The 27873-nt window shown below is 34.5% G+C and overlaps 1 protein-coding gene across 5 annotated transcripts in view; it reads left to right on the forward strand.

Moving 5' to 3' along the window:
• Positions 1-27873, forward strand: part of COP1 (COP1 E3 ubiquitin ligase) — a 116192-nt gene that overhangs the window by 13555 nt on the left and 74764 nt on the right. For 3 of the 5 annotated variants that reach the window (XM_081026829.1, XM_081026825.1, XM_081026827.1), the window contains exons 2-6: positions 658-717; positions 6920-7017; positions 11616-11692; positions 12785-12904; positions 20742-20810. In XM_081026829.1, coding sequence (XP_080882955.1) covers positions 674-717; positions 6920-7017; positions 11616-11692; positions 12785-12904; positions 20742-20810 — 408 coding nt within the window. In that variant the 5' untranslated portion in view covers positions 658-673. The remainder of the gene's footprint in view (positions 1-657; positions 718-6919; positions 7018-11615; positions 11693-12784; positions 12905-20741; positions 20811-27873) is intronic. The other 2 variants (XM_081026826.1, XM_081026828.1) reach the window with 1 other exon arrangement.

Raw genomic sequence — 27873 nt, forward strand, 5'->3', positions numbered from 1 at the left:
AATAACGTGAACCTGAGTTTAAACATCTCTGTACCTCAATTTCCTCATGCATAGAATGGGTTTAGTAATAATACTGCGTTGTAGAAAGGATTAAATGTATTAATGTCATTGTTTTAATGGCTATAATTTGTGCTATTTTAAGTTTTATCACTGCTGTCTTAATTACCTAGAAGAGTTATATGAAATTGGAATTGTAAATTTATGATTCAGGGAATTAGTTTTCTTTCCGTAGTAAATAAAATAGAGCATTTAGGTTAGTAGGTCGAGGTAAGTATTTTTGAGTTTAGGGATGATCAAAGAAGATGATAGAACTTTCTTAAGGACTCTCGTGATTGAATTGCACTGTTAAAAATTATGAGCGAGCCCCACACACACACAAAAAAATTATGAGCGAGTTAAAGTATTGGGGCCATTTTAATTTACTCATTAAATTTTCAAGTTTGATGGCCCTTAGGGCCATCTTGAACAAATTGCTATTTTACCCACAATCCCCTACAATTCATTCAGCTCAATAGAAATTTCATCTCATTGGTAAGATGTTTGAAGACTTAGCTATATAGAGAAATATGATTTTGTTGGTATTGTTGCTGGCCTTTTCCAGTTTGTAATCACTCTACTTTAAAAAATGTATCAATTATTTTTCTATTTTCTTTTTAGCCCTATCTGCTTTGATATGATTGAGGAAGCATACATGACGAAATGTGGCCACAGCTTTTGGTAAGATGATTTTATTTTAGTAAAATTATCTTTTGACAGTCTTAAACTTGTGTATAAATGTAGTCAGTGAGAAGTTATGTTTTTTAAGCTAATGCTGGTTATCTTGTAATCATATTATTTCTTTGACTAATATATCTTTACAGGTTTGACGGCTCAAGGCAGTAAGCATATGGTTGGTGCGTAATTTCTGTAAAGTACTTAGATTTACCATAAGCCTTACAGATTTAAAAACTTTTGGGTTTATTAATTGTTAAAGAGCTTTGCTGTCTTAGAAAATTGTGTTGGGGGGTGGACGGGGTAGGGCAGGGTGTTTAGTAATCAGGTAAAGTACCTTTAACTCACTTGTGGGGATGGATGTGAGTGAAAGCAGGCTAAAAGGACATTGGAAAAGCATGTAGAGGATGAAGAAAAATTCTGTGTTCCTTCCTTAACACTTTGCTCAGTGTTACCTTTAGATTATATGTCACATTAATCTATGTATTTAAAATAATTTTTGGCTGTGGTAAAATACCCATAATAAAATTTACCATCTTTACCATTTTTAAGTTAAATGATGTTAAGGTGTGAACATTACTATGCAGTCAATCTCCAGAACTTTTTCATTTTGAAAAACTGAAACTCTATACCCAGTAAACAATAACTCCCCATTTCCCCTTCCCCCAGCCTCTGTCATTATTTTACTTCCTGTCTCTGTGAATTTGACTATTCTTGATACCTTGCATAAGTGGGATCTAACAGTGTTTGTCTTTTTTGTGACTGGCTTATTTCCCTTAGCATAATGTCCTCAAGTTTCATTCATCTTATAGCATGTGTCAGGATTTCCTCCTTTTTAGGGCTGAGTAATTTTCCATTGCATGTATATTTTATAGTTTGTCCATTCATTTGTTGATGGACACTTGGGTTACTTTCACCTCTTAACTATTGTTAATAATACTGCTTTAAACATTGGTATATAAATATCTCCTTCATACCTGACTTTCAGTTCTTTGGGGTACATACCCAGGAGTGGATTTGCTGGATCACATGGTAATACCATGATTAATTTTTTGAGGAACAGTCATATAGCTGCAGTCCCATTTTACATTTCCACCAACAGTGCACAAGGGTTCCAGTTTTTCCACATCCTCGCCAGTAGTTGTTTTTTGTTTGTTTTTAAATAGTAGCCATCCTAAAGAGTGTGTAATCTGTGTATGTTTAATTCCTTTTGTTTGTTTGTTTTTTGTTTGGGGGTGGTATATTCTACTTGCAATCAATCATCTCCATCAATTATTTACACTGATGTTGTATTATTTTAGCCTTGATATTTCTGACTAATAATATAATAGTCACTGTATTCTAATTCATGTTGAAGTTAGACCTGTAACTTTCCTGAAGTTAAATATGATATCTGGTAGGTTATTATCAATTGGTCAAGAAAAGTATGGGGTGTTATCACTATTCTGTAAGACCTTTAGTTTTATCTGGAGTGTGATGCTTCATTGATAGGTATATTCAATCTGCCAGTCATTTAAAAAGAAGTTTAGAATAAAAATAGCTTTCTTAACTGTCATTATTGGGGTTCATGAGTCACTTTCTGTTCCATATTGCTATTGAAATTCTGGTCATGCGGATCTTGCTTTTAGGCTGATACATGTGTGGTCTTGGTCTTTTCAGGCTGATTGCTGTTGTTCTCTTTGGTGCATGAATTGGTCAGCACCTTAGCGTTCCATGGGAAACCATGTATTCTGTTAGAGCCTTTAGACTTGGATCATTCTGGAAAAGTGGGTGATTTAGATAGAGTAGGCTTTCTCAACCTTGGTAGTTGTGACAGACCAGAGAATTCTTTGTCGTGGTGACTGGGTATTGTAGATTGTTTAGCACTATCACCTCTCCCTCCAGTTATGACAGCCAAAACTATCTCCAGACATTGCCAGATATTTCCTAGGAGACAAAATAGCCTTCAGCTGAGAACTACTGATACAGAGCTAAAGGAGCAACCTGTTGAAGTCAGTAGACCAGGGTTCTAGTTCTGGCTTTAAAACTCCCTACTTTTGTTAAGTCGCTCAGCCTGCCTCTTCTGCTGCTGCTCTCTACCTCCCTCCCCTGTCTTCTTCCTATTCCGGCACCTCTGCTTTCACAGATTTGAAGGTGGTAAAGGGTTAGAGTGTGAAGTGAGCCTTTAATTTCTCCTAACTGCCGTCCTCTAATTTATGTATTCACTGTATCGTTTTAAAAAGGTGAATGAAGACTCTGCTGAATCAGTTCAATAATCTTGCTAGACTGTGTTGTGAGGTGTAATCAATCACTGATTGAGTTAGTAACTAGACAGGCCTGGCCTTTGCAGTGAGCCCTGTAATCTTCATGGTGTGTCTGTGTCATCGTCATGGGAAAGCTCTGTTGATTCCTTAAATTCCTTGTTCCCCCTTCAAATAAATATAGTTCAAGCTTAATAATCCTTGTTACAATTAGAGTTATTATGTGACACTCCGATGTGAATGTGTTTTACAGTGTCTACCAGAGAGCTGATTTGGGTGGCACAGAGACCATAACTTGGCAGGAGCTAATGTGTAGGCTGGCACTCCCATCGTCAGAATTGCTAGATGGTGAAACATGTTTGTACTTTTGCTTAAAGCAAAAGCTCATAATTATTTACCCTATCCTGACAAGTGAGGCCTGTGGAACGTCAGTCATGAACAGTAGTCCTTTGCTGACTTGAACCTCCTCTGGTAATCGGGAGCCAAACCATATCCCACTTCAAGGCTCCATCCAGTTATTAACACTACATTAAATTGGACTGCGTCAGCTATTTATCCCTTGTCCCACTTAGAAATGGTTAAGTCTTTTCCAGTAGGAGGTTGGAGATAAGATGACAGGAACTTCTTTCACTTTCTTCATCCCCACTTGACAGTGAGTCAGGGATCAGCTGTAGCCTCGCTGAGACTCAGTGATACAGTAAAAACTGGGGCTTCTATACGACAGAGAGACGAGGTTTGCTCTTTCTCTTTGCCCCCTTGCTGCCTTCAGCTTATCCCCTGCACCTTGCTTCTCGGACCTCGTGTCGACCAAGTCTTCAGTTACTATTGGCTTCAGTTCAAGTAACTTGTAATTAACAGGTTCTCTCAGTATTGTCATCTGCCAGCATATCTGTGATCAAGCCTAATGCCAGCTTGCCTTTTGGGACTTTTGACTAATTCATCATCTTGCACCTTTCTGTTCATCTGTCTTTATACTTGGTTATTACGTATGACCACGTAATAGAGGACACAGGTACCCATTTATGTCAGCACACCGTGGTACTGAATAATATTTTTTAAGAGTTTCAGTGTGAATAGTTACTGAAAACTTCTCAGGTGGATCCAAGATCCCTTTTACCTCTTTATGCCCACCTGTTTTCATCACTAGTCTAGACATTTATCCTTCTTTTGGAATCTGAAACATTGCGTTTGGACTGGTGATGATCAAGTATGAGTAAATCAGATGAATGAGAATGAATTAGAGTTACTGTGGTAAGAAATACTGAGAATTTCTCGTCGAGTTTTGTATGACTCGGAGGCAGTGTTTCTTTTTTGGTTATACCTATTTTTTTCATTTATTCAACATTTACTGAGTTCCAACTCTTTAACAGGATATTGTGCATAGGTAAGTAAAACAGATCTCTGCTTTTATTGAGCACATTGAAGAGGGACTCACAGACACGTACACAAGTTAGTACAAAATAAGATAGTTACTGTTTCTCAAATAGGGCTGGTCTACTTTGGGGTGCTAGTGATGTAATAGATGCTATAAGATAAGCTTGATGCATCTTGTCACTTCGGTTTTACACAGTGGTATGTAATTTGCTGTATTTTAATTTTATAGTATAGATGAATATTTTTAAGTACAATGCAGAAAAGTCACTGGCATGTTTGTTCCTGAAGATAGTTCAGTTCGTTCTGGTTGTGTCCCAGACTGTTTTTTCTTCTAGGAGAGGGTGATGTGGTAGGAAACCTACTGACAAGGAATGTGATTAGGATACTGGAAAAAGGAAAGGAAGGTGTTCTGTGGGATTCCAGGATATCATCTTGTATACTGACAAACTCTCTGGTTTCACAACGTACCTTGTTCTTCTTGTCATATTATTTGCCCATTTTCTAACTACCATTTCTTTATAAAAGTCATTTGCTAAAACCCAAAATGTCCTTCTGCTTATCTGTCAACCCCTATCTCCTATCTTTAATAACCTTCCCAGTTTCTCTTGTTCATGACTTGCTTTATTTGGACTTACAGATTTTTTTAAGGGTTGAGTCTTGTCATGTGGGAATGTTTTTTGGTAATATTAACTCATTTCCTTTTTCCCTAAGCAGATTATACATTTTTTCATGTTGGGGCTCTTTATTATATTTGGATATATACTTTATCATTCTCTTTTGCAATAAAAATAAAAACATTTAGTATGTTGTTTCCTTCATTGAAATTTCCATGTAGGAAATTTTGTGTCCTTTGTGTAGCTTATTTTGTGGTAATATGGTAATTCTAGCCTTGTCATAGTTGCAAGAGGCTATGATGTTATTTCTGGAACATTGTGCAAGTCATCGTTCAGTATATACTTGAATACCTGTTACTTGCCAGGCATTTACCGTAATCTTTAGGCCCCTGTGCGGGGCCAAAGACTACTGCTCCACTGCTACATAACGTCCTTCTTTTTACTTACCTTGAATGTAACAAATGTGAGATGAGAAAATAGTTGGTAACTAAAACAGAAACCTGACTGATGTAGGTTTTTGTTTTTGTTTTGATAAAGTGGAAGGTTGTAGGTACATATAAAAATCAACTTCAGTTTATAAAGCTGAAATCATTTATGGTAATTCGGGTATAGAATAAGAGAAGTACTTTCTTTTTTAGGAATTATCTTTATAAATCAACTTTGTAATTTCTTAGAAATATCTTTTTTCCCCCTAATTGTTAGGAGCAATACATGTTTACTATGGAAACTTGAATTAAAGACATGTACAAAGAAAAAATTTCCCACAATTACACAACCCAGAGACATATACTGTTTAACATTATGATGAATATCTTTTTAGGTTTATTTTAAATATACACAAACAATTGTTTTTAATAGAAATGGGATTATACAGTATTCACTGTATTAGAGATTGTCATTTTTATCCTGTAATATAGCAATATAGTGACTTTTTTCCTAATGTCAATTTTATATTTCTCTGTGATTTGGTTGAACAATATTTTAAAAGTTTTTTTTTTTAAATTATGAGATAATACACAACTGTAAAAAGCCAAACATTTCATAAATATGTAAGGTAAGAAAAGGAAAATGTCTCTTAATCACATTTCTTCAGCTATAACTATTAATAGTTGTTAGATTATTTTTATTGGCTGTATACATTGCATTGGATTGAGCGTTACAAATTTATTTAGTCAATTTTCTAGTGTTTTGGTTGCTTCTAATTTATTTTGTTATTTACAGATAACCTTGAGTTGAACTTCTTTCTACATACTGTATAGTTCTGCTTATTTCCTTAGGGTAAAATTCCTAGCAGTAAAATCACTACGTCAGGGGGGTGCACAGCCTTCAAGTTTCCCATGTAACTTGCCTTCCAACAACATGGCGCCAGTTACAGTTCCTGCAGCAGGACATGAGTTTGTTCACATCCACACATAACATAACTCCTTAAGTCTGACAGTAGTTTCTTTATGTTTCCACTCTGATTGGTAAAAACTAGTATATAATTTTAAATTAATTTTTTGTCCTAGTGAAGGTGATGATTTTCTCATGTTTATTAATGTTTGTCTTGTTGATTTTCCTATTTTTCTCTTATTTTCTTTTTTACCTGAATGCACTCTTTTTTGTATTAAGGATATCAGCACTCCAAGAACATGAACGGTCTGCTTGCTTAACTAAAATCATAGCCATTTGCTTTTCTTGGTGTTGTTATATACTATTTAAATTGCATAAACTTAAAAGTTATTACATCTTTTTAAATTTTATATTCAGTAGATTTGTTACTTGAGTTTATTTTTCAAAAACTTTTGTATACTACTATCTAATAAATGCCCTATGTATCTTCTTTATGATGAAAAATATAAGCTGAAATAAATTGGTAACTGTTTTATTACTTATGTTGAAAATGAGGAATAGAACACTGATAGGCATTTTTTTGTGTGACTAATTTATTAATCTATCACTGATTTAATCAAACCTATTTTATTTTTTCTCTGCTAATAGCTACAAGTGTATTCATCAGAGTTTGGAGGACAATAATAGATGTCCCAAGTGTAACTATGTCGTGGATAATATTGACCATCTGTATCCTAATTTCTTGGGTGAGTCTTTGGAATGATATTTTTTTAAATATTCTTTCAGCCAGCGTGAGTGCTAACACTAATTTATTCAGAAGACATAGAGGTAAGCAAGTCTCTCTTTCCTACTCACAGGTGCTTTCCCCAGTCTTACTTGGGTTGTGACAGACTCCGTACCATATGTTGTTAGTACCATATCATATTATTTTTAAGTTTCATTAAAAAAAAAATCGACACAACTCTTAGAAACTTGCATAGATGTCCGGACAGAATGTGAGCCTAAGAAGAATGTCAGATGTTCAGAAAATCTCTTTATATAGTTTGTGCATTTCTACTGTTTCTGCTTCTGGGGCAGAGGTGAGAAGCAACACAAGAATGGGTTCATGGAGAGAGAAAAGGACAAAAACCAAAACAAACAAACAAACAAAAAACCTTGGATATGAGGATTCCTGAATGGGGGCAGAGAGTCTGTGTCATGGGAAACAATTAGAAAGTAAGATCTGGGGAAAATAGACATGGATATAGAACTTTTGAGAGAGGAATGATAGCTGGAGAAGAGAGACACAAATAAAGAACCCTTAAGGTAAATGGTAAACGGTTGGGAATAATATCTACTTAGAAATCAATTGCGAACATCTGAGAGTTCTACATGTTGAAAAGCCTAAGATATTATGGGAAATCTTTAAATTGAGTTTTTGGAAATGAAAGTTAATTTTCCAGAGATTACTTTTCAGATATGGGTAGGCATGAAGTAAGGTACTATTGGGTATGTTTACTATTGGGTGTGTTTAATTCTTCATTCTAAAGAGTAACACACTCAGAATTCGGGTGTGATGTCTACTTGTATATTAGATTCTGACCTGCCAGTGCTTCCATTGCAGTTTGATTTTGTTCAGCTCAAGTGGTGGTTTATAATAAATCATAAATTTGAGCCTTTTCAGCTATGGCTTTCCTTTTTACTTCTGCTCTAAAATTACATTGGCTCCAGTCCTCTTTTCTCTTTCACTTTTCACCACAATTCAGTATCTTTTCATCGCTGGGTGATTGCACAGCAGAAAGGAACCCTGAAGGAAATATTTTAAAGTTTTTCTGTTGGAATACTAAGTTCTTCTAGATAGATAAAGTCTTATGACAAACTTCGAGAAGGAACTTAAAAAAGGGGGAAATACTGGGTGACATGATAGTCTGCAGGACTGGACTTTATGGGTCCCTAGGTTAGATAACAGAGAAAAGAAAGTCCTGCAAAGCTGAGTCCTTTGTCTGAACTTGGGTTGATGCTGCCATGTGGGCTCTCGAATCACTTTTCTATCAGTTGTCCTAACTTTGGAAAGTACCTCTTGTTTTGGAATGGTTAAATACAGAAAGGGATCTAATGTTCTGAAGATTTGGTGTTTACTAAATGTTTCAAGCAACATTCCTTAATGAGTCCATAAGTTAGAAATTCGCTTCTGTGAATTTCTAAATGGTGAGAGTGAGCACTATACACTAGAATAGAAGGAATATAAAAATGTACTGTTTACGCTGGAAAGTGATTTAATACATTTTGTGTATGTATTCTCAAATACATGTATCCAGTGAATAGTGAATTCACAATTGCTGATTTTCTAAGCTAGAAATTATCTTGGTGATGATCTAGTTTTTAACTTTCTCTTTTTATGGATAAAAAATTTTGGTTTTAGATAATTGGAGCATAAATATTTGTGAAGGATTTTAATTATAGTGCAGCTTCCAGTGAGATTATATATGTCAGCCATGCAAATAACATTTCATCCTGATGTAGCTATTTCTGTTTTTCTGTTCATCACCAGTCTTTGTCTTTGTACAGTTGTGATTAAATCCTTAGGTTCTCACAGTAGGTAGATAGGGATTGTGTTTCCCGTGCACACAGCATGCCACTGAGATCTGTTTCTGAAAGGGAATACCACTGTTAGAAAAACTCAGTTCTAAGTTATATCTTCCCATTGTTTTAGTTTGAGATTACATGATTTGTATGGTGCCTGCACTTGGTTAGGTTAAGAAGACCTGAGCCTTTTAAAGACCTGAGCACGGTAAACTAAATATATGTTACATGATTCTGAAGTATTTTAGGTCCCCTTGCACTTTTTTTATTGATGAGTTTAGGACCCTTCACTTTTAACGCTATTTACTTGAGTCATAGGTAGAGGGCTGGGCTACACATTGTCTGTACCACTGGTTTTTAAACATTTTTGCTTGGGTGACCCAAGTAAAAATTCTGAAAAATGATGTGTTTTCACACATATTTTAAATTAGAATCCAGAATTTTTCTTCATAAGTTTTAAGTGGATGTAATTTTAGGAGTATTGTAAATACGGTTATCTAAAAATGAAACTGTGATCTCTTTGAAATGTATCCAGTGGAATCTAAACATCAGTGATTTATACTTATCATTGATTTGAAAATAGACACTTTGTTATCAATGAGACATTTCATTCATTCCTTTTCTGTTTGAACTACTACTAAAATTGCATATCTCCCACATATTTTTATCCTGTTCTAAGTGCTTTCTCTACAATAACTCATTTAAGTCTCAGTCCTACAGGATGGGCACTATTGTTATCGTCATTCCTCACGTGAGAAAACTAAAGCCCAAAGAGGCTGAGTAACTCGTGTAGTTACACAGACAGTAAGTGATGGAACTGGGATTTGGTCCTGCGTAAGCAGTATGGCTCAGTGGGCTGTGCTTTTGCTATTACTATCCTGGCTCTCAAAACACCGTTGCTAGAACGGAAGATTTAGCGGTAGAAATGCATTGTTTGTTCTTAGTACTGTGGTTGTTATAAAGATCCACAGAATTATAATTATGGATTTAGACTATCTTTCAGGTTGAGTGGTTTATTAAATTTCTTGGTAAAAGGCAAATTACAATTATTTAAGTCACAGTTTTAATTCACATGGTAACTGAAACATTAAACTCTCATTTGTGTGCTGCTCCTCTTTATTCCCAGTACTACGTTATTTCTAGCTGCCTCCTTTATCTTCCCTGGATTATAATAACTTTGCTTGTGAGATGCATACCAGGTTCTTCAGAATCAGGCTCCAATCTGTCTACGTTTCCAATCTTAGTTCTTAGCTGCTGTTAATCATTAACAAAATCACTGTGACCCTGTGTTTCAGCCATATTGATTTTAAATCATTTTATCTCCTACTGTTTTATGACTTTGCCCCTCGCTCCCCCCCCCCACCATCTGAATTCTTTCCCACTTCTCTTTCTGTTTATTGAATCTCTGTGTGTCTGTTTTGGCCCAATTCTAAAGTCACCTTTTTTGTGAAGCCTGCTCATTAATTTTTGATTGATCTTTGTCTTGTGTTCTTTGTAAATCTGTTTCAATGATAGCAATGATTATCATATTATATTACAACTACTGTGTCATATATATCTGTCTTCCTATTCTGAGTTCCTTGAGTCTTGGATTGAGTCTTACTTATCTTTGAAGAGTAGATCCTTAGTGTGGGCTTGGTCCCTCACTTGTTTGAAAATATTTATATTTGGATGGTAGTTTAATGGAAAATATTAGATGGATTTGTATCCCAACTCTGCCTTGTACTGTATGTCACCATGATAAAGGTTCCTATGCTCTTGCTCTAATATTCCTTCATCTCTAATATGGGGGTAGTAACCCATGGGATTATGTCTATAAATTAAAGTCCCTACCTAGTCTAGTGCTAGTTTCCCTTTATCATTTTTAAAAATCAGTTGGCTGTTAAAGACAGAACAATCGAATTAAAAGTGGCTTAAACATTAAGGAAGATGTAAACATACAAAAAGAATTTCTAGAACTAGTTAATTCTGTGGCTCAGTGATAGTATCATGTTCTTTACATCTTTCTGTTCTTCCATCCCTCTCATATTGTTGGTCCTCTGGGTAGCTCCCCTCAAGATTGTGTGATGGCTCTAAGGAGTTCTAGATATTATCCCTTAATAAAGGCAGAGAAAGAACTTGTTTTTCTCCTATTTCCAAAAGACAGCATACCCCCATTAGTCAAAACTACCGTACATCACATACTTAACCCCAAGTCAATCATTGGCAAGAGTGTAAATGATTAGATTCGCTTAGCTTAGTCAAGAATCATCCCGGGTGTCTCAGGAGGGTTGTAGCCTCTGAAAGTATGTGATACTCTGATACTTGGAAAAAAATCATGTTGTTATTTAAATAAAAGGGTGGGATAGATTTTGGATAGTGTCTGCCATGATATGTGTAGAAAAGTCACAAACAAAAGAACAACTAGAAATCTTTAGTGCCTACCTCATAGAATCAACCAGTTACCATGTAGAGAGCGTGGGACAGCCTCACACATGAAGAATTGTCTCTCTCCAAGTGTCAGTAGTGTCATCATTTAAACATGTAAGAGCAGGTACATAGTCTGAAGAATTCTCCTGCCGTAGTAATAGCAGTAGTAATCATAGTAATAGTTCAAGCTGTAATAACCTCTGGCAAAACTTTCTAATTTGAAATAAAATAAAAACCCAGTATTTTCTGCTTAGCATCTTTTTAATTTGGGGCTTTTTAAGATTAAAATGGAATTCATCTAAACAGGACAATTAGATGATATCTTTAACAAAATACAAATTATGTGTGCTTTTTGTTTTGTTTTTGTTTTCAGTGAATGAGCTCATTCTCAAACAGAAGCAAAGGTTTGAGGAAAAGAGGTTCAAATTGGACCACTCAGTGAGTAGCACCGTATGTTTCAACTCTTATTACTATTTTTTATAAATTTCAATTCATTGTTTTTATTGGTTTACTATTAGATAGTAAAGCTTAGTATATTATTGCTTTTCTTTTTTTTAAAACAAACTTAAGAACATATATGTTTATATATATTATTTTATTTTTAATTTTATTGGGGAACAGTGTGTGTTTCTCCAGGGCCCATCAACTCCAAGTCTATGTCCTTCAATCTAGTTGTGGAGGGCGCAGCTCAGCTCCAAGTCCAGTCGCCGTTTTCAATCTTTAGTTGCAGGGTGGGGGGTGGCGCAGCCTACCATCCTGTACGGGAATTGAACTGGCATCCTTGTTGAGAGCTCACGCTCTAACCAACTGAGCCATCCGGCCGCCCCTCCATAAGCTCAGCGGCAGCTGATTGTCTTCTATCTAGTTGTGGAGGGTGCAGCTCGCTGGCCCAAGTGGGAATCGAACCGGCATCCCTATTGTTTAGAGCTCTTGCTCTAACCAACTTAGCCATCCAGCCGCGCCTTATTGATATTTCTTAAAGGAGATTTGTATAAGAGTGTTTTTTTATTTAATAAAGAACTTGCTTAATTGCATTGTTTAAAATTTACTTATCTTTTGAAAGGTCTGGTGGGATCACATCAAGACAGTTGGCTTGTAATACATGATGTTTGAAGGATTATATGTCAGGATAAAACTGTAGTAGTAATTTGGAAAAGCTGTTGAAAGATTCATAATTTAAGAGAATTAGCCCCAAATTATTGAGGCAAGTGAGCTTAAATTAACACCATACAATCAAATACAAAGTTGAACATATGGCTAGACAATTAAAATCAAGGCACTTATTTTGAAGGGAATTACACCTTTAGATATGCTGACTTAGCATATGTCTTGGTTATGCCGTTCACATCTGTTAGTTAAATTCATCTACGGGAGATATAGTGTTTAAATTGTAATTAGAAGGCAGTGGGAAGACACTAGCTGGGAAGGAGCAGGTTGATATCTGTGTATTAAACATATTAGGAAATAGCAGTTAAACATTTGTTTTAGACTCTAAAATACTCGTTTTAGAAAATTACTGTTTCTTCTTTTTCTCATTTTTAGAATGGCCACAGGTGGCAAATATTTCAGGATTTACTGGGAACTGACCAAGATAACCTTGATTTGGCCAATGTCAACCTCATGTTGGAATTACTAGTACAGAAGAAGAAACAACTGGAAGCAGTAAGTGGCAGCTGAACTTTAAAAAAATAATTGTGTTAAATGATGCTCTTTATTATGTGGAAAAAGATCTAGAAATGTTTAAAAATAATAGGTAATGTCACTTAACCCACCCATCCAGTTTTATTCAGCAAGAAACATTTGCAAAGTGTCATTTCTAACAGATTCCCCCTTTTCTAATAAAATAGAGAACAAATCCCTTATAATGTACTTACAGTAGCCAGTTTGTACTAACAGAAGCTGAGTATTAAGAAAGATCTTGAGAAAGTACAGTTTCATTTTAATAGGGAACAATTATATTGGTCATTTTTCTTCTGATGAATATCTTTGCTGAATCTTTTCCTCTTCTCATATGAGATTTGAAGGAGAAAATAGAGATTATTTGTATCTACATAAAATCCTTCCAGCAGGTGTCCATTGCACAGCAGCAATAGCCTATGGCTTAAATAAGGGCATTAGAAAGATGGGAACTGGAACTAAATATATCCTGTTTCATGTAATGAAATGTACATAAATGTAAAATTTTATTTATTTCATGTGAAATGTGAAGTTGCATATATTAGGAATTGAATATAAGCCAGTATAAGCAATGCATCTCTTAGCATGAGCAAATACCCGTCCTGACCCAGCTTAAACCAGAAGGGGGATTTATTGATAGGATGGGGAGTGAGGAGGTCCTGTACATGAAAAGGAAGAGCTAACAACCAAATGTGGGAAAGATTGGAACCATGGCTTCTTTGGGGACTATTACGAAATGAGATCAGTCCCTTGAATGTTTGTTGTGAGCCTGTCTTTTGTGCTTCTCATGTGTGTGTTTCTTTGGGAAAGGAAATGATTTTCTTTTCTCAGATTTTTATCACATGGTGGATAATGGGTTCACTTGTACTTTCTCATTTATATTTATGTTTTTTGATAGAAGGAAAGGGGCTTTCCTTTTCACTACAGTTTTAAAAATTCTGTGGATAGATTCTGATAACATAGCTTGGCTCTGGAACCCCCCTTATAGAATGGAAATCTTTTAGTGGGAGAAAGGAGTAGGTGAGGTTGAGGTGAGCAAAATGAGTCTCCGATGCTCCGAGGCAGGGTTGGTGAAAATTTGTCCTATGTTTTTTGTTGTTGTTGTTGTTGTTTTGGGGGGAGTGGCAGGAAGGCTTTACCTTTTATTTACTTATTGTAGTTTTATTGAGCTATAATTGATACTCAACATTTTATAAGTTTAAGGTGTACAGGATAATGACATATATTTGAAATGATTACCATAATAAGTTTAATTAACATCCATCATTTCATTTGGATACAAGAAAAAAATCAGGGAATAAAAAGAAAAAGTGTTTGCCTTGTGATGAGAATTTTTAGGATTTACTCTCTTAGCAACTTTCAAATACCATACAATAGTGTTAACTATAATCATCATGTTGTACATTATTATATCCTCAGACTTATTTATCTTGTAACTGGAAGTTTCTATGTTTTGGCCACCATCCAATTCCCTCACCCGCCTGCCTTTGGCAGCCACAAATCTGACCTCTTTTTCTATGAGTATTTTTTTTATTTTTTTAAGATTCTACAAATGAATTATACAGCATTTGTCTTTCGGTCCATCCATGTTGTTGCAAATGACAGGATTATCTTCTTTTTTATGGCTGAATAGTATTCCGTAGTGTGTGTGCGTGTACACGTATACAAGTATATACATACAATACCTTTATTCATACATTGATGGACTATAGATTATTTCCATGTGTTGGTTATTGTAAATAATGCTATAATGAACATGGGAGTGTAAATATCTTTTCAGCATAGTGATTTAGTTTCTTTTGGACATATACCCAGAAGTAGGAGTGCTGGATCATATGGTAGCTCAATTTTTAATTTTTTGAGGAAACTCCATATTGTTTTCCATAGTGGCTGCACCAATTTACATTTCCATCAATAGTGTGCAAGGGTTCCCTTTTCTTCACATTCTCAGTATTTGTTATCTTGTCTTTTTGATGATAGTCATTTTAATAGGTGTGAAGTGACATATTATTGTGGTTTTAATTTGCATTTCCCTAATGATTTATGATTATTTATGAGCACCATTTCATATACCTGTTGGTCAGCCATTTGAATATCTTCTTGGGAAAAATGTCTATTCAGGTTCTTTGCCCATTTTTTAAACGTATTAGTAGTAGTATTGAGTTATATGAGTTCTTTATATATTTTGGATATTAACCCCTTATCAGATATATGATCTGCAAATATTTTCTCCCATTCAATAGGCTACTTTTCATTTTGTTGATTGTTACATTTGCTGTGCATAAGCTTTTTAGTTTCATGTAGTCCCACTTGTTTATTTTTTATTTTGTTCCTTCTGCTTTTAGGTGTCATATCCCAAAAATTGTTGCCAAGATTCTCCTATAGTTTTAAGCATAGTTTTCTGTTAGCATCTAAGATGTTCTAGGAGTTGTGTTAAGGTCTGTGGAAAAAAGATAGGATTCTACCGTGGAGGGAGATGTGGGGTGAGAACATAAACTAAATTAATTAAGTAAATATTTTCACATAGTGATAAATGAATAAAGAGACTTCTCTATGATAGACTGAACATGTGCAGTTACCACGCTCTCTTAATGGTATGAAAATGAGATGTAAAGGGATTTGAAAAGACAAAGGTTGGGAGTACAGAAAATGGCAGCAGTATTTTGTAAGCTCTAAAGCAGATGGACGAAAAGTAATAGATTAAAAGAACTGAGAAAGCAGACTACTAGGCCAACAATAGGAGAAGCGCTTAAGAACTAACTTATGTTGGGGAACAAAGGCCTTGGAGTTGGGAGCATTAGATGCCTCATATAGTAAAGATTAAAAACAGGATGATTCGTTGAGAGGGTGATTAAGAAGCAGTTGGAGTCTCTGGTCCCTACCTGTACAACTCACGGCAAATGATTCTCCCCTTTCTACCTTCGCAGAACACTAGATTGTTTTTTGTTTTTTACCCTGCTGGTGGGACAAGAGAGGCTCTCTGGCCTATTGCACAGCAGGCACACTTAAAAGTGGGCGGGGCTCTCACGCTGAATGTGAGAACTGTTAACCTTCGCACGTTTTGATGTGCCAACATTAATCTTTGCTTGCTTTGGGCTTTTTGTCTTAGAATTGAAGAAATATAGGTGTCTTAGTTTTAGACCACAGATCTTTCCTATTATTTTTTTGAAGAGGGAGCCAGCTCAGAAGCAAAGTTCCTAGTATAGGTTTTATAGATTTTTTTTACATTATTGTTTTCCTATTTTACTTTGTATTGTTATTTAATTTGATGAATATTTTCAACATACAGAAAGTAATGAGTTTTGCTAAATATTAACACTTTGCCATAATATGTCTTAAATCTGTCTTTTGAGAATTGAATTTTTTTGTATACTTAAGCCCTTTCATCTCTCATCTCATTCCGTTCCCCTAGTATAACCACCATATGAAACTGGCAAGAATCTTCCTCAAGCATGTATATGCTTATCTTACTCATATTTGTATTTACAACCATATAATGTAATTGAGAAGTGTAACAAAAGAGTTTCATGCTGTAGTGATCTTTTTGACATATGGCTCTTTGTTTACTTTTGAGGTTCACGTTGATAAACATAGGTGTAGTTTACTTATTTTAACTTCTCTATAGTAATCCATTGCATGGACATATCTGTTCCTATGGATGGACATTAAGTTCTTACCAGTTGTTAGCAATGAGTGACAGTATACCATTGTTATACACGTCTCCTTGTGCTCATATATATACATTTAGTGATTTAAGGAGTGGAATTTGCTGTTCATAGTGTTGCATGCACATTTTAACTTATTAAATACTACCAAATTGCTCTTTAGGTTTGTACCATATCAACACTTGTTTTTCTATTTTTCAGTTTCTGCCTGTCTGATAGTTGTCAGGTGTGTGTGTGTATTTTGGATATTGCTACTTGGCCGAATATATATTTAGGTATTGAATTCTAGTTGAATTGCATTGTGGTCAGACAGCATGATTTTAAAAGTCCTATATTTACCCATCCATGTATTTTCCACTTCTGGTGCACTTTCTGCTTTTGTTTCCCATTCATTTTTTTGAATTCCATCTGTAATTTTCCTTCTGCCTGAATTATTATTCCTTTAAAGCAGATCTGCTGGTGATGAATTCTTTCAGCTTCTATGTCTTAGCAAGTCTTTATTTTGCCTTTATGTTTGAAAGTTACTTCCAAATAAGTATAGAATTCTACATATACTTTTTAAAATTCAGTATTTTTAAAGCTGTTTCTCCATTGTTCTGTCTTGCATTGTTTCAGATGAGAAGTCTGCTGCCATTTATATCTGTAGTCCTCGGGATGAAATATGTATGTTTCTCCGAGTTTAAGATGTTCTTTTTATGGTTTTAAGCATTTTGATTTTGATGTGCCTTGATATAGTTCTTTCCCCCCTCCCATGAGTCTTGTTCTTAAAGTTCTTTGAGATTCTTCTATCAGATTTGGAAATTTTTCAGTCATTTCTTCAAATACTTTTCTGTCCCCTCGTCCACTTTGGGAACTTCAGTTACACAAATGTTAGGATGGTTGAAGTTATTCCACAACTCACCGATAAACAGCTCTGTTCATTTCTATTTTGTCTTTTTTCTTTAGTTCATTTTGGATAGTTTCTATTTCTGTTGTCAAGTTCACTAATCATTTCTATCTTCCATGTCTCTCCTTACCATTCTTATGCTTTCCTCTGATTTCTAGAACATACATGTAGTTATAATCATTCTTTTAATGTCTTTGTTCACTAATTCTATTATTTGTGTCATTTCTATATTTTTTTAATTGATGACTTTCCCCTTATTATGGATGTATTTTCCTTATTATTTTCATGCTTATTAATTTTGTGACTGGACACAAGAAATTGTAAGTTTTACCTTGTGCTGGATATTTTTGTATTCTTTTACATATCTCTGAGCTTTGTTCTGGCATGCAGTTAAGTTACTTGGGAAATGTTTGAGCAAATTTTTGTCTAGGCTAATTTTGCCTACTACTGAGTCAACCTGTTTTAGTATTCTTCTTGATGCCTGTGTATTTCAAGGTTTTTCCATCTGTCTCCTGGGACAATACAGTATTTCTGGTTCTTTATCTGAAAGCCATTGTTTCATAACGGGCCTGCTCTTTTGTTAAGGTAGGAGTGTGAATTGTGTATTTCTCACTGCATTTTAGTCAGATGTGGAAGTTCAATTTGTATGCTTTTGGTCTGTGGAAATTTATTGTGCTTTTCATTATATGGTATGTGGTCTATTTGGTTAAACGTTCACTTGAATTTGAAAATAGTATGCTCTTTGTTACTCTGCTTTTATGGATATTGATTATGTAGAGTTTGTTACTATTATTCACATCTTTTTCCCCTTCTAGCTCCATCTGATGGAATAATGTTAAAAATATAATTTTGATTGTCTATTTTTCATTGTTTTCTGTGATTTTGCTTCATGTATTTTGAAGCTCGTTATTGGGTGCATTCATATCTATGATTGATAGGTCTTCTGGATGAATCATCCCCTTTACCATTATGAATTGTATATATTTATTACTTGAAATATTCCTTGTTCTGAAGTCTGTTGTACTGGCACACCGTGTTTCCCCGAAAATAAGACCTAGCCGGACCATCAGCTCTAATGTGTCTTCTGGAGCAAAAGACCTGGTCTTATATATTAATGTTTGCTCCAGAAGACACATTAGAGCTGATGGTCCGGCTAGGTCTTATTTTCGGGGAAACACGGTACTGGCCAGAAGTACATATCCTTTAGACTTTTTTTTGACAGTAGATTTAAAGAAAAGCATATTGATGTAGACAAAAATTATCACCTAAGTAATAGTAACGATTATGTGAGATATGGCAAAATGATTCGCATTTGTGAAATGTTACCTGCGTATTTTATAGATCGGGACACTGAAACCAACTAGGGGGAAACATATACAACGTTTTACAGGGTTTTTAGGTTAGAGCCCTAAAACTTACGTGATACCTGGAAAGTCAAGTCTTGTTTTGTTTTCTCTTCTGTCTACTCCATCTCCTCCCCCTTTTGTTTTTCTTTCTTCTTTCCTTCCCTTAAAAACCAAGTAATAAACAGTACTCCTAATTTACAAAGTCAAACATATTACAAAGCCAAAGGAAAACTGGTATCTCTTTGATCATGCGGCTTTAGGGGCCTTTCACCACTTTCAACAAATCAGTTGCATTCCTACCCTATTTACGTGTCCTAGTTGATAGACCAAAATGAAGTATTCAGACTTACTATTTTGAAGATAGTTTTGTACACGTCCTTTGCAAGTAAACTGTTCTTTATTAGTAATCTTGGCTGTGTATGTCCCTTTTTGTATAAAGATGTGGTCTTTGCTCTCTAGCTAAATAATCTGTAGGCAATTATAGATGATCAGTGTAAAGAGTCCCAAGAAAAATGCAGAGGATTCTGGGACACTTTGTCACATTGTTGGGACACAGAGCCCCTGTCAATTTGTTCTTTGTGATAGTTTAACCTACTTCTCAGAAGTCTGTCTAAGGTCCAATAAATACCTTTTGCAAGAAAAAATTTCACTTTTAGATCTTCATGACACTATGTTTTCAAATTTATTTAGTTGTGAATCATTAATTCAGTTTGTTTCTTAATTGGAATATCCTAATGTGATTGTCAGTTCATATTTGTCTTCTTTTGTCCTTATTTGTCTTAACTTAAACATTTCATTGATCTGCTTTGCCTCTTATTCTTTAAAATGTAAAGATTTCTTCCGTTCCCCTAAGGGCATAGATTCTGGGAGTGGGGGTGAGGTGACCATGCTCTTTTGCAGTCTGCCTAGTATCTTAGTGATTCTTCAGATTTTAACTGGCTTACTCTTATCATCTGAGGATTTGTTAAACATATGAATGTTTTCTAGAGTAACACAATCTGATAGAAATCTTTCCCAGTATTTATTTTAACAAATGTCAGATAATTCTGTTGCATAGCCTAGTAAATGAGTTTTATTAAGTTTTCTTATTTGTTTACTTTAGAAGTGCTTCATTGTCCGTTTTTATTTCCAAATATGTATATAAAAATTAGAATTGTATCTGTTCATAAATGATTTCTTATTGTTACTCCATTTTCAGTTTTTGGTTTTCTTTTTATGTATATTTGTTGATTCACCCTGGAGTTCCTTGGTTCTTTGTGTGAATTGTAACAGTAAAATATATTTTGTTTGATGCCCAGAAAATATCAAGCTTATAATTATCATTTATCCATCACAGTTTTGTTTATTACCAATTTTGGTTATTTACCCCTCTTTTCACTTGATTATATTAACATTTATATTTTTAAGTATTTGATTTTGACTGAAATTTTCTACAGAAGAAATATATTAATTCTCATATCTGTGAGTAGATAATAACTAGAAATAGTAAATTTGACTTCCGAAATGTATGGATTTCTTCCCATTTATTATAATTCTTACTCCCCTGCAAATGAAATTCTTATGGGGAAAGTGATTTTAGTATCTAGAAACTCTGTTGGATCCACCATGATTTTTGTCTTGATGTTGTATTAGTTTGGGGAATAGGAAGCACTGACAGAAAACAGAATTGCCACTTCCTATAAGTTTTTCCACAAGAAAAGGAGGAATATAATTTAAAACATCTGTTTCTTAAAATTTGTTAGTTTTACAGAAGATAGCTTGCTTTTAAGAATGCAAATTAGCAAGTGGGAAAACTGATTAAATAGTAATAGACTGACTTAAATGGATGAATAAAGTTGCTTCATGCTGGTTATATTGTGGTATTAAAGAAAACTTTGAACTCACAGTTAAATTTTTAAAAGATCAATTATAATTTTCTATTATAGGAATCACATGCAGCCCAACTACAGATCCTTATGGAATTCCTCAAGGTTGCAAGAAGAAATAAGAGAGAGGTATATTATTTTGTGTGTTTTACATAATGTTTCATTTACTATTGTTGACTATTCCCTCCCTTCCTCCTCCCCCATTTTTGTAAAGGCATAACAAGCTAAAAAATTGTTTTAAGCATGTAAAAAGCATTTGAGTTTTCAGGAGTTTTTCTTAAGCTTTGTTATTTTAACTTCTTTTACCTTTACAACTTGAAACTTGAAAAATCCCTTTTTGGAGATGTGCTGCCATGTCTCCTATAGGACTGAATGGAATGGCTAACCTCAGAGCTGTAAAGAATAGAAAATAGAATTATCAAATGACAGCCTACCCTTCACCCTGAAAAGAAAATTCAGGAAAATTTAGGTAATAGAGTCTTAATTAGAAAGGGTTACAATTTTTGTTACAGTAAAAATGCATGCCGGGAGAAAAACAAGTAAAAACATAGCTACCTGTTTAGAACTTAGAAAATGTAAGTCATGCAGGATAGCTAGGAGATAGTTTTTTATTAACAATTTTATAACTAAAATGTTCTAATTTAATATAAAATTCCTTAGTCATTTCACCCTTGTATAAAATATGGGAAAATCAAAGGCAAAATCCTGTGTTCTAGGTAGCATCTAAAATAACTTTCAAAGTTTTTTATAGTATTTAAGTTCCTAACTATCTCAAATCTCATATATTAATATTTTTAGTTTGAGTTGTCTAATCAGGACACTTTATGCTCATTAAAAATATGACCATCTATTTGCTAGTTTTATTATTTTTGAACATAGAAAGACGAAAAATGTCTTTATTTTGTTGAAGTACTTTAAGTGTGCATTGCCAGAACCTTATGTTATCTTAGTTTGGTGTTTCTCCTTTTTTTGATTATTCATGATGTGTAGTTTTAACTTTTTCTTTGTTTAGGTAAGATTTTTCTGTATTCCAGCTGTTTATGAATAAATATTTTTTAGGTGGCTTCTGACTGTATTTTTCTTATCCTTAACTTTTGTTAACAATTGTTATTTTAATATGTCTTGTTAACAAAAATATTATCTTCATTATAAATTTAAGATTTATTTGTTCTTTTGTTTTGTTTTATTTTGGTGGATACTTCTTAAACTTTAATATGCGTCAGAGTCACCCGAGGATCTTGTTAGGAAACAGGTTCTGGTTAAGGGTATGTGTGTTAGAGTCTGATAACCCACTTTTCTGGCTCCTGGTGACGATGCTCTTGGACTTCAGAACACACTTTGAGGTGGCAAAGTTGAAAATTTTACAATAGATGGACATAAAATTATGAATTCAATATGTACACTCAGCATGCTTTGCTATAGAAGATTCTTTGGAAGAGTGATAATTTTTCATATTCCATACATACCCTCCTCCTTTTTAAAACAGGGTGTGAAATTGTTTTGCAGTAGTCACACCTGTTTCTTTCTGCCTTAGACTTTGAACTCATTAAGAGTGAGATTCAGTACATAGGGAATTACCTGATAATGAATTAGTAAATGAATCAGTTAAGTGAACAGTACAGATATGAGGCTATCTGGGGGTTAAATGAAGCGGCTGGTCATTGTCTGTGTTTTGAATTATTTAAGGTTTTCATTAGCCCCTGAGGTTTTCTAGTGTTTCTCTAGGAGTCTAGTAAATGCTTGCAACAAATTGTTTGATTTGACATTGTCTCAGGTAATAAGGTATAACATATAACTGTTGAAAAGGCTATCAAGGTTCTGAGATTTTTACCCTGCTAGCAAGCGAACAAGTTAGTCTGCCACAGTTTTATAGATGCTGCAGAGGACATGGGGAGATTCCTGGGTTAAAGGACTTTATTACGTCCCATCTGACAGTATGAGTACCCCCTGACCCCCATGTTCTAGGGGGCCATGTGGAGATAGACCCAGGTTGATGCTGCACGTACAGTGGATTTGTTACAACTAAGGAACCCTGAGCTGAGGAAACCCCAGTCTTTACAAGGGTCTGCCAGCAAACCTGTCTTGTCTTCGCCCTGCAGGGACACACTATTTTTATTATATTGATCAGAAAACAAACCTGTCCTCTGGCCTGGAGGAAGTCACTGTTTCTGTCTTGCCAGTGTGTTCTCTATACATCCTTGAAAAGGTAATTTGGAACAAAAGCTATCACAAGATGAGCAGAAATGGGAGAGATCAATGGAGAATTGTTTCCCAATAGTAACTCTTGTTATCCTAATTTGTTCCCTCTCTTATTTGGTGGCAGGTGGCCTCCAATAACACTTTCTATGATATTGCCTTTGATCACATAGCTGTATCGGTGTTCCTATATTTTTGTTATTACATGTCTGGATTAATTGTGCTGTAGAATTTTTCAGCATAACTGTAGTGCGAACTAATACGATCCTATGAGTAATTAATTTGGTTTCCCTTGGTCCATATTTTATCATGATAGTCAGTTTAACCAAGAAACATATTACTGTAGTTCCAGGCACTTCTGAATATGGTGCCTCTTCTGTGCATTGGCTATCCTGTCATTAATACATTTTGTTTTTCTCGTTTTCAGGGTATCCATCGAGTGATTTTTAGCATTTGCAGTTTAATTATACAAGGGACTTTACATGAGGAACTAGGTTAACAAAGTTTTAAACATTTGAAAATTTGGATCTAGGTTAACTGACTTTTAAAAATTTACCTATTACTTTGATTACATTTCATAAATTTCTCTATGATTGGAGTCAGGTACAGTAGTGATTTATAATCATAATAAAAATATAATGGATTAATGCTCATGATTTAGTGCAGACAGAATGAAGTGAGTGGTTATATTTTCTTGCATATGGTATAAAGTACATTTGCATGTTTAACCTCAAAATGAATATAGTTGTTAAATATCTTATCCGTAGTAGTGTAATTTATACTTGAACTTACTCAAGCAAAATACATCCTGACCAGGAGGCAGAGTTCTCCTTTTAAGTTTGTTTTCCTGAGATTAACAGTCAGACTTTGAAAATTAACTTTGTGATTTCATACTTAACTTTTAATAGGGGTTATGATGAGTCTTGGTTTAGACATTGATATATACTAATCTAGAAGTTAAATCTACTTTTCGGATTTAACGTACTTATTTATTTCAATGTTCATCTTGCTGACATTTTAGGGCTGTATTTACCCCTATATTCAATTTTCATTTTTATTTATAAATTCCTACTGACTCTTTTTCAAATATCAAGAGATAGAAGTGTACAAGGCACATAGTAGCCATTTGAATTAGTTATGTACTGCTGTGTAACAAGTTACCCTCAAACTTAATGGCTTAAAACGTGAAACATTTAATATCCTAGGTCAGGAATATTGGTGCAGTGTAACTGAGCGCTTTGGCTCAGGGTTTCTCACCAAGCTACAATCCAGGTGTTGGCCAGGGCAGCAATTATCTCAAGGTTCCCCTGGGATGGGAACCACTCCCAGCTCACTTACTGGCTGTGGGAAAGAAATGTCAATTCCTCATCACATGGGCTTCTCCATAGCATAGTTTACTACCTGACAGCTGGCTTCCCTCTGTAAGCATGTGAGAAAGCAAGGAAGGGCTTTGAAGACAGCAATCACATAATTTATGTAACTAATCTTGAAGTAACATCCCAACACATGTGCTGTTTTCTGTTCTTAGAAGCAAATCATGAGGTCTAGTCCACACAAAGAGAGGGACTTACAAAGGGGTGTGAATACTAAGATGTGGAGATCTTTGGAGGCTGTCTTACTTAGAGCCTGCCTACCACAGCATTTAATAAACATATGTATAAATGAAGACGTTATTCTTTCTCATGGTCAGATTGAATGAAAAGGCTTTGGGTTTCATGTAAAAGCCAGTCTCGTGCAAATTTCTACTATCATTTGGACGATTGATTTATATTTCATTTGATTTCATTTTAAAATATACTTCAGGACAATTGTATCTGTTTAATTTGCAATAGGACAGTTTTGGTGAGTCCTGGTTTCCTTTTAGTTTTGTTTGGAATTTTAATGAGTTGAATTTTACAATGTTTTTATATGAAGTAAAACTCAGAAAAGTCCACTAAGCAAATTTACAGTTGGAAGAATGATAGTAGAGTGACCATCCTTGTAACCACCATTTGATTAAACAGTAGATTATTGCTAGGAACCCCAAAGCTTCCTCCTCTTTCCAGATTACAGCTTTCTTTCTTGCCTGTTAGGTAGTTAATATTCTGATATTTGTAGTAATCACTTCCCTGTTTTTCTTTATTGTTTTGATGTATATTTATGTCTCTTTTTGAACTTACATAAATGCACTTCTGTAGTAATGTTTTGTTCTTGTCTTCTTTGGCTCAATGTTAAGATTCATCTATGTTGTTATATAGGGCTGTAGTTGATTCATTTTTGTTGAATTCTATTAAATAAATATGCCTTATTTTTGTTGTTGGATAGACTTGTGAGTTTTTGGTTTTGGACTATTCACAGAATGCTACTATCTTGTATATGTAGCCAGGTGTATATTAGCATATATATCTGTATGGCATGTATATAGAAGTGGGATTGATGACTCATAGTATATGTGTGAAATGCTTGCTTAAGGCTTTTGGCATCTTTTCTATTTAGTTGTTTCTTAATGGTTTGTTGTTTATATATTCTAGATAAAAATTCTTTGTCCTCTCTGTCTGTCTGTCTATTATCTATCCATTTATCTATAGAAAATATTTTCCTCCTCTAATTGGGCTACTTTTTTCATTGTCTTGATGTCATTTGATGAGTAGAAGTTTCTGTCTTTAATAGAGTCAGATTTATTTGTCTTTCCTGTATGATTAGTGCTTTTTGTTTCAGGTAAAGAGTTTTTACCCCACTGGAGGTCATGAAGGCTTTTTACTATATTATCTATTTGAAGCTTTAATCCTCTGTTTTTCACATTCAGATATATAATATACTTGGAAATTTATTGTGTATAATGTGAGGGATAGGGAACTTTTCATATGGATATCCAGTTGTTTAAGCATCCTTAATTAAAAAGTCCATTCTTTCCCCATTGCTCTGAAGTATCATCTTTGTCATACATCATATGTCCATATATGTGAGTTTGTTTCTTTGCTCTCTCTTCTACTCCACAGGTCTTTTTGTCTTATCTTTTTGGCAATACCACATTGTATTAAATACTAGAACTTTAAGTTATTGTTTTTCTTTAGGACTATTCAGCTATTCATGGCTCTTGGTATCTCTATATAAATTTTAGAACCAGCTGGTACATTTCCATGATAAACCTGTGATTATTATTGGGATTACTCTGTAGATCAATTTGGAAGAATATATCTTTACTATATTGAGTCTTGTAACCTATGAATATGGTATTTTTCTCTATGTATTTAGGTCCTTCAGAATTTCCTTCAAAATTTTGATGGGTATTACTCTTACACACCTTTATTTTAGATTTGTTCTTAGGTCTTCAATCATTTTTTATGCTATTGTAAATGATGTCTAGTGTCTTTAATTTCAGTTTCTTACTGTTTGTTGCTGGTGTATAGAAATACAGTTGATTTTGACACGTACGTGTTTGTGTATCCAGCAACCTCGCTAAACTTTCATTAATTCTAACAATTTATAAATCCTTTTGTTTTCTGTGTGCACATCATCATCTGCAAATAACAGTTTAGTTTCTTTCTTATGATTCTTACATCTTTTATTTATTTTTCTTGTCTTACTCTGCTGGCTAGGACATCCGGTACAATGATGAATAGAAGTGGTGATAGCGGGGAATCCTAGTCTTGGTGCTGATCTCAAAGTGAAAGCTTTCGGCGTGTCACCATTAGGTATGATGTTTTCTGTAGGTTTTTTGTAGGGACTTTTTATCACTCAAGGAAGTAAATTTCCATTTTTACTTTCCTTAGAGGACCTCTTTTTTTTTAATCATTAGTGGGGGTTGAATATTCTCCAAAATTTTTGTGCCTCTGAGATGATGTGAATTATTTTTTGTTCTGTTAATGTGAATAATGACATTCATTTAACATTGAAAAGTCAGTCAACTTGGCACTTAGAGTGACTAGGACACTCCTGGGCATACCACCCAGATTTTCCCAGGAGTGCCCTAGTTTTATCACTCAATGTTCTGCAGCCTAGGAAACCCCCCCAGGATGGTGTTCACTTTGCTTGTATCCCTTACGTAAACCACACTGGTCATGATGTACATTCTCTTCCATATTGTTTGGTTTGCTGATGTTGTAGTTAGCATTTTTATATCCGATATTCATTAGTGAGATTGTCTGATGACCTTTTTGTTTTTTTACACTGGTCTTGTCCAGCTTTGCTATAAAGATTTTTTTGTGTTATCACATGAGTTGGGAACTATACCTTCTTTTTCTTTTTTCTGGAAGAATTTGTGTAGTCAAGGAAGGATGTCTTTGCTGAATGTTTAAAGACCTTGCTGGAGAAGTTATCTGGACCTGTTTGTCTGCTGAAAGTTTTAAACTGTTGACTCAGTCGCTTCAACCGTTGTATGCTTATTCAGGTTTTGGTTTTAGATAATCACTTTTGATATGTCATATTTTTTCTAAGAGTTGTCTCTGTTATCTAAATTTGCAAATATGTTGGTATAAGATTTGACTTAATACTAAGGTTTTAATGCCCCCAGGATTTTCAGTGATGGCTTTCACGCTGCTCATTAATGCTGTGACTTTTCTTCTTTATTTCTCCATCCATTACTGCCAGGGATATATCGGTCTTATGAGTCTTATCTCAGAACCAACTTTCGGCTTTATGTTCTCTACTTTATTTTTATTTTCCGTTTTATTAATTTAAGATCTTTACAGTTTCCATTCTTCTACTTTCTTTGGTTTTATTTTGTTGTTCCTTTTCTACTTTGTTATCTTGGATTTACATATTATGCAGACTTTTTTCTAATACAGTCTTGTAAGGCCATAGTTTTGGGGGGTTTTTTGGCAAGTTTTTTTAAGCTGCATCTAATGATTTCGGTACAGTATTTTGTTTGTTATTCCTTAGTTTAAAATAGTTTTTAATTTTCGTTATAGTTTTTCTTAAGCCTGTGAGTTTTTTAGAAATAAACTACTTATTACTCGGACATGGGAATTTTCCTGTTGTCTTTTTGTTACTGATTTCTGTTATAGTTGGATTGTTA

Source organism: Rhinolophus hipposideros (genome assembly GCF_964194185.1).
Source record: "Rhinolophus hipposideros genome assembly, chromosome: 19".
Taxonomy (NCBI): domain Eukaryota; kingdom Metazoa; phylum Chordata; class Mammalia; order Chiroptera; family Rhinolophidae; genus Rhinolophus; species Rhinolophus hipposideros.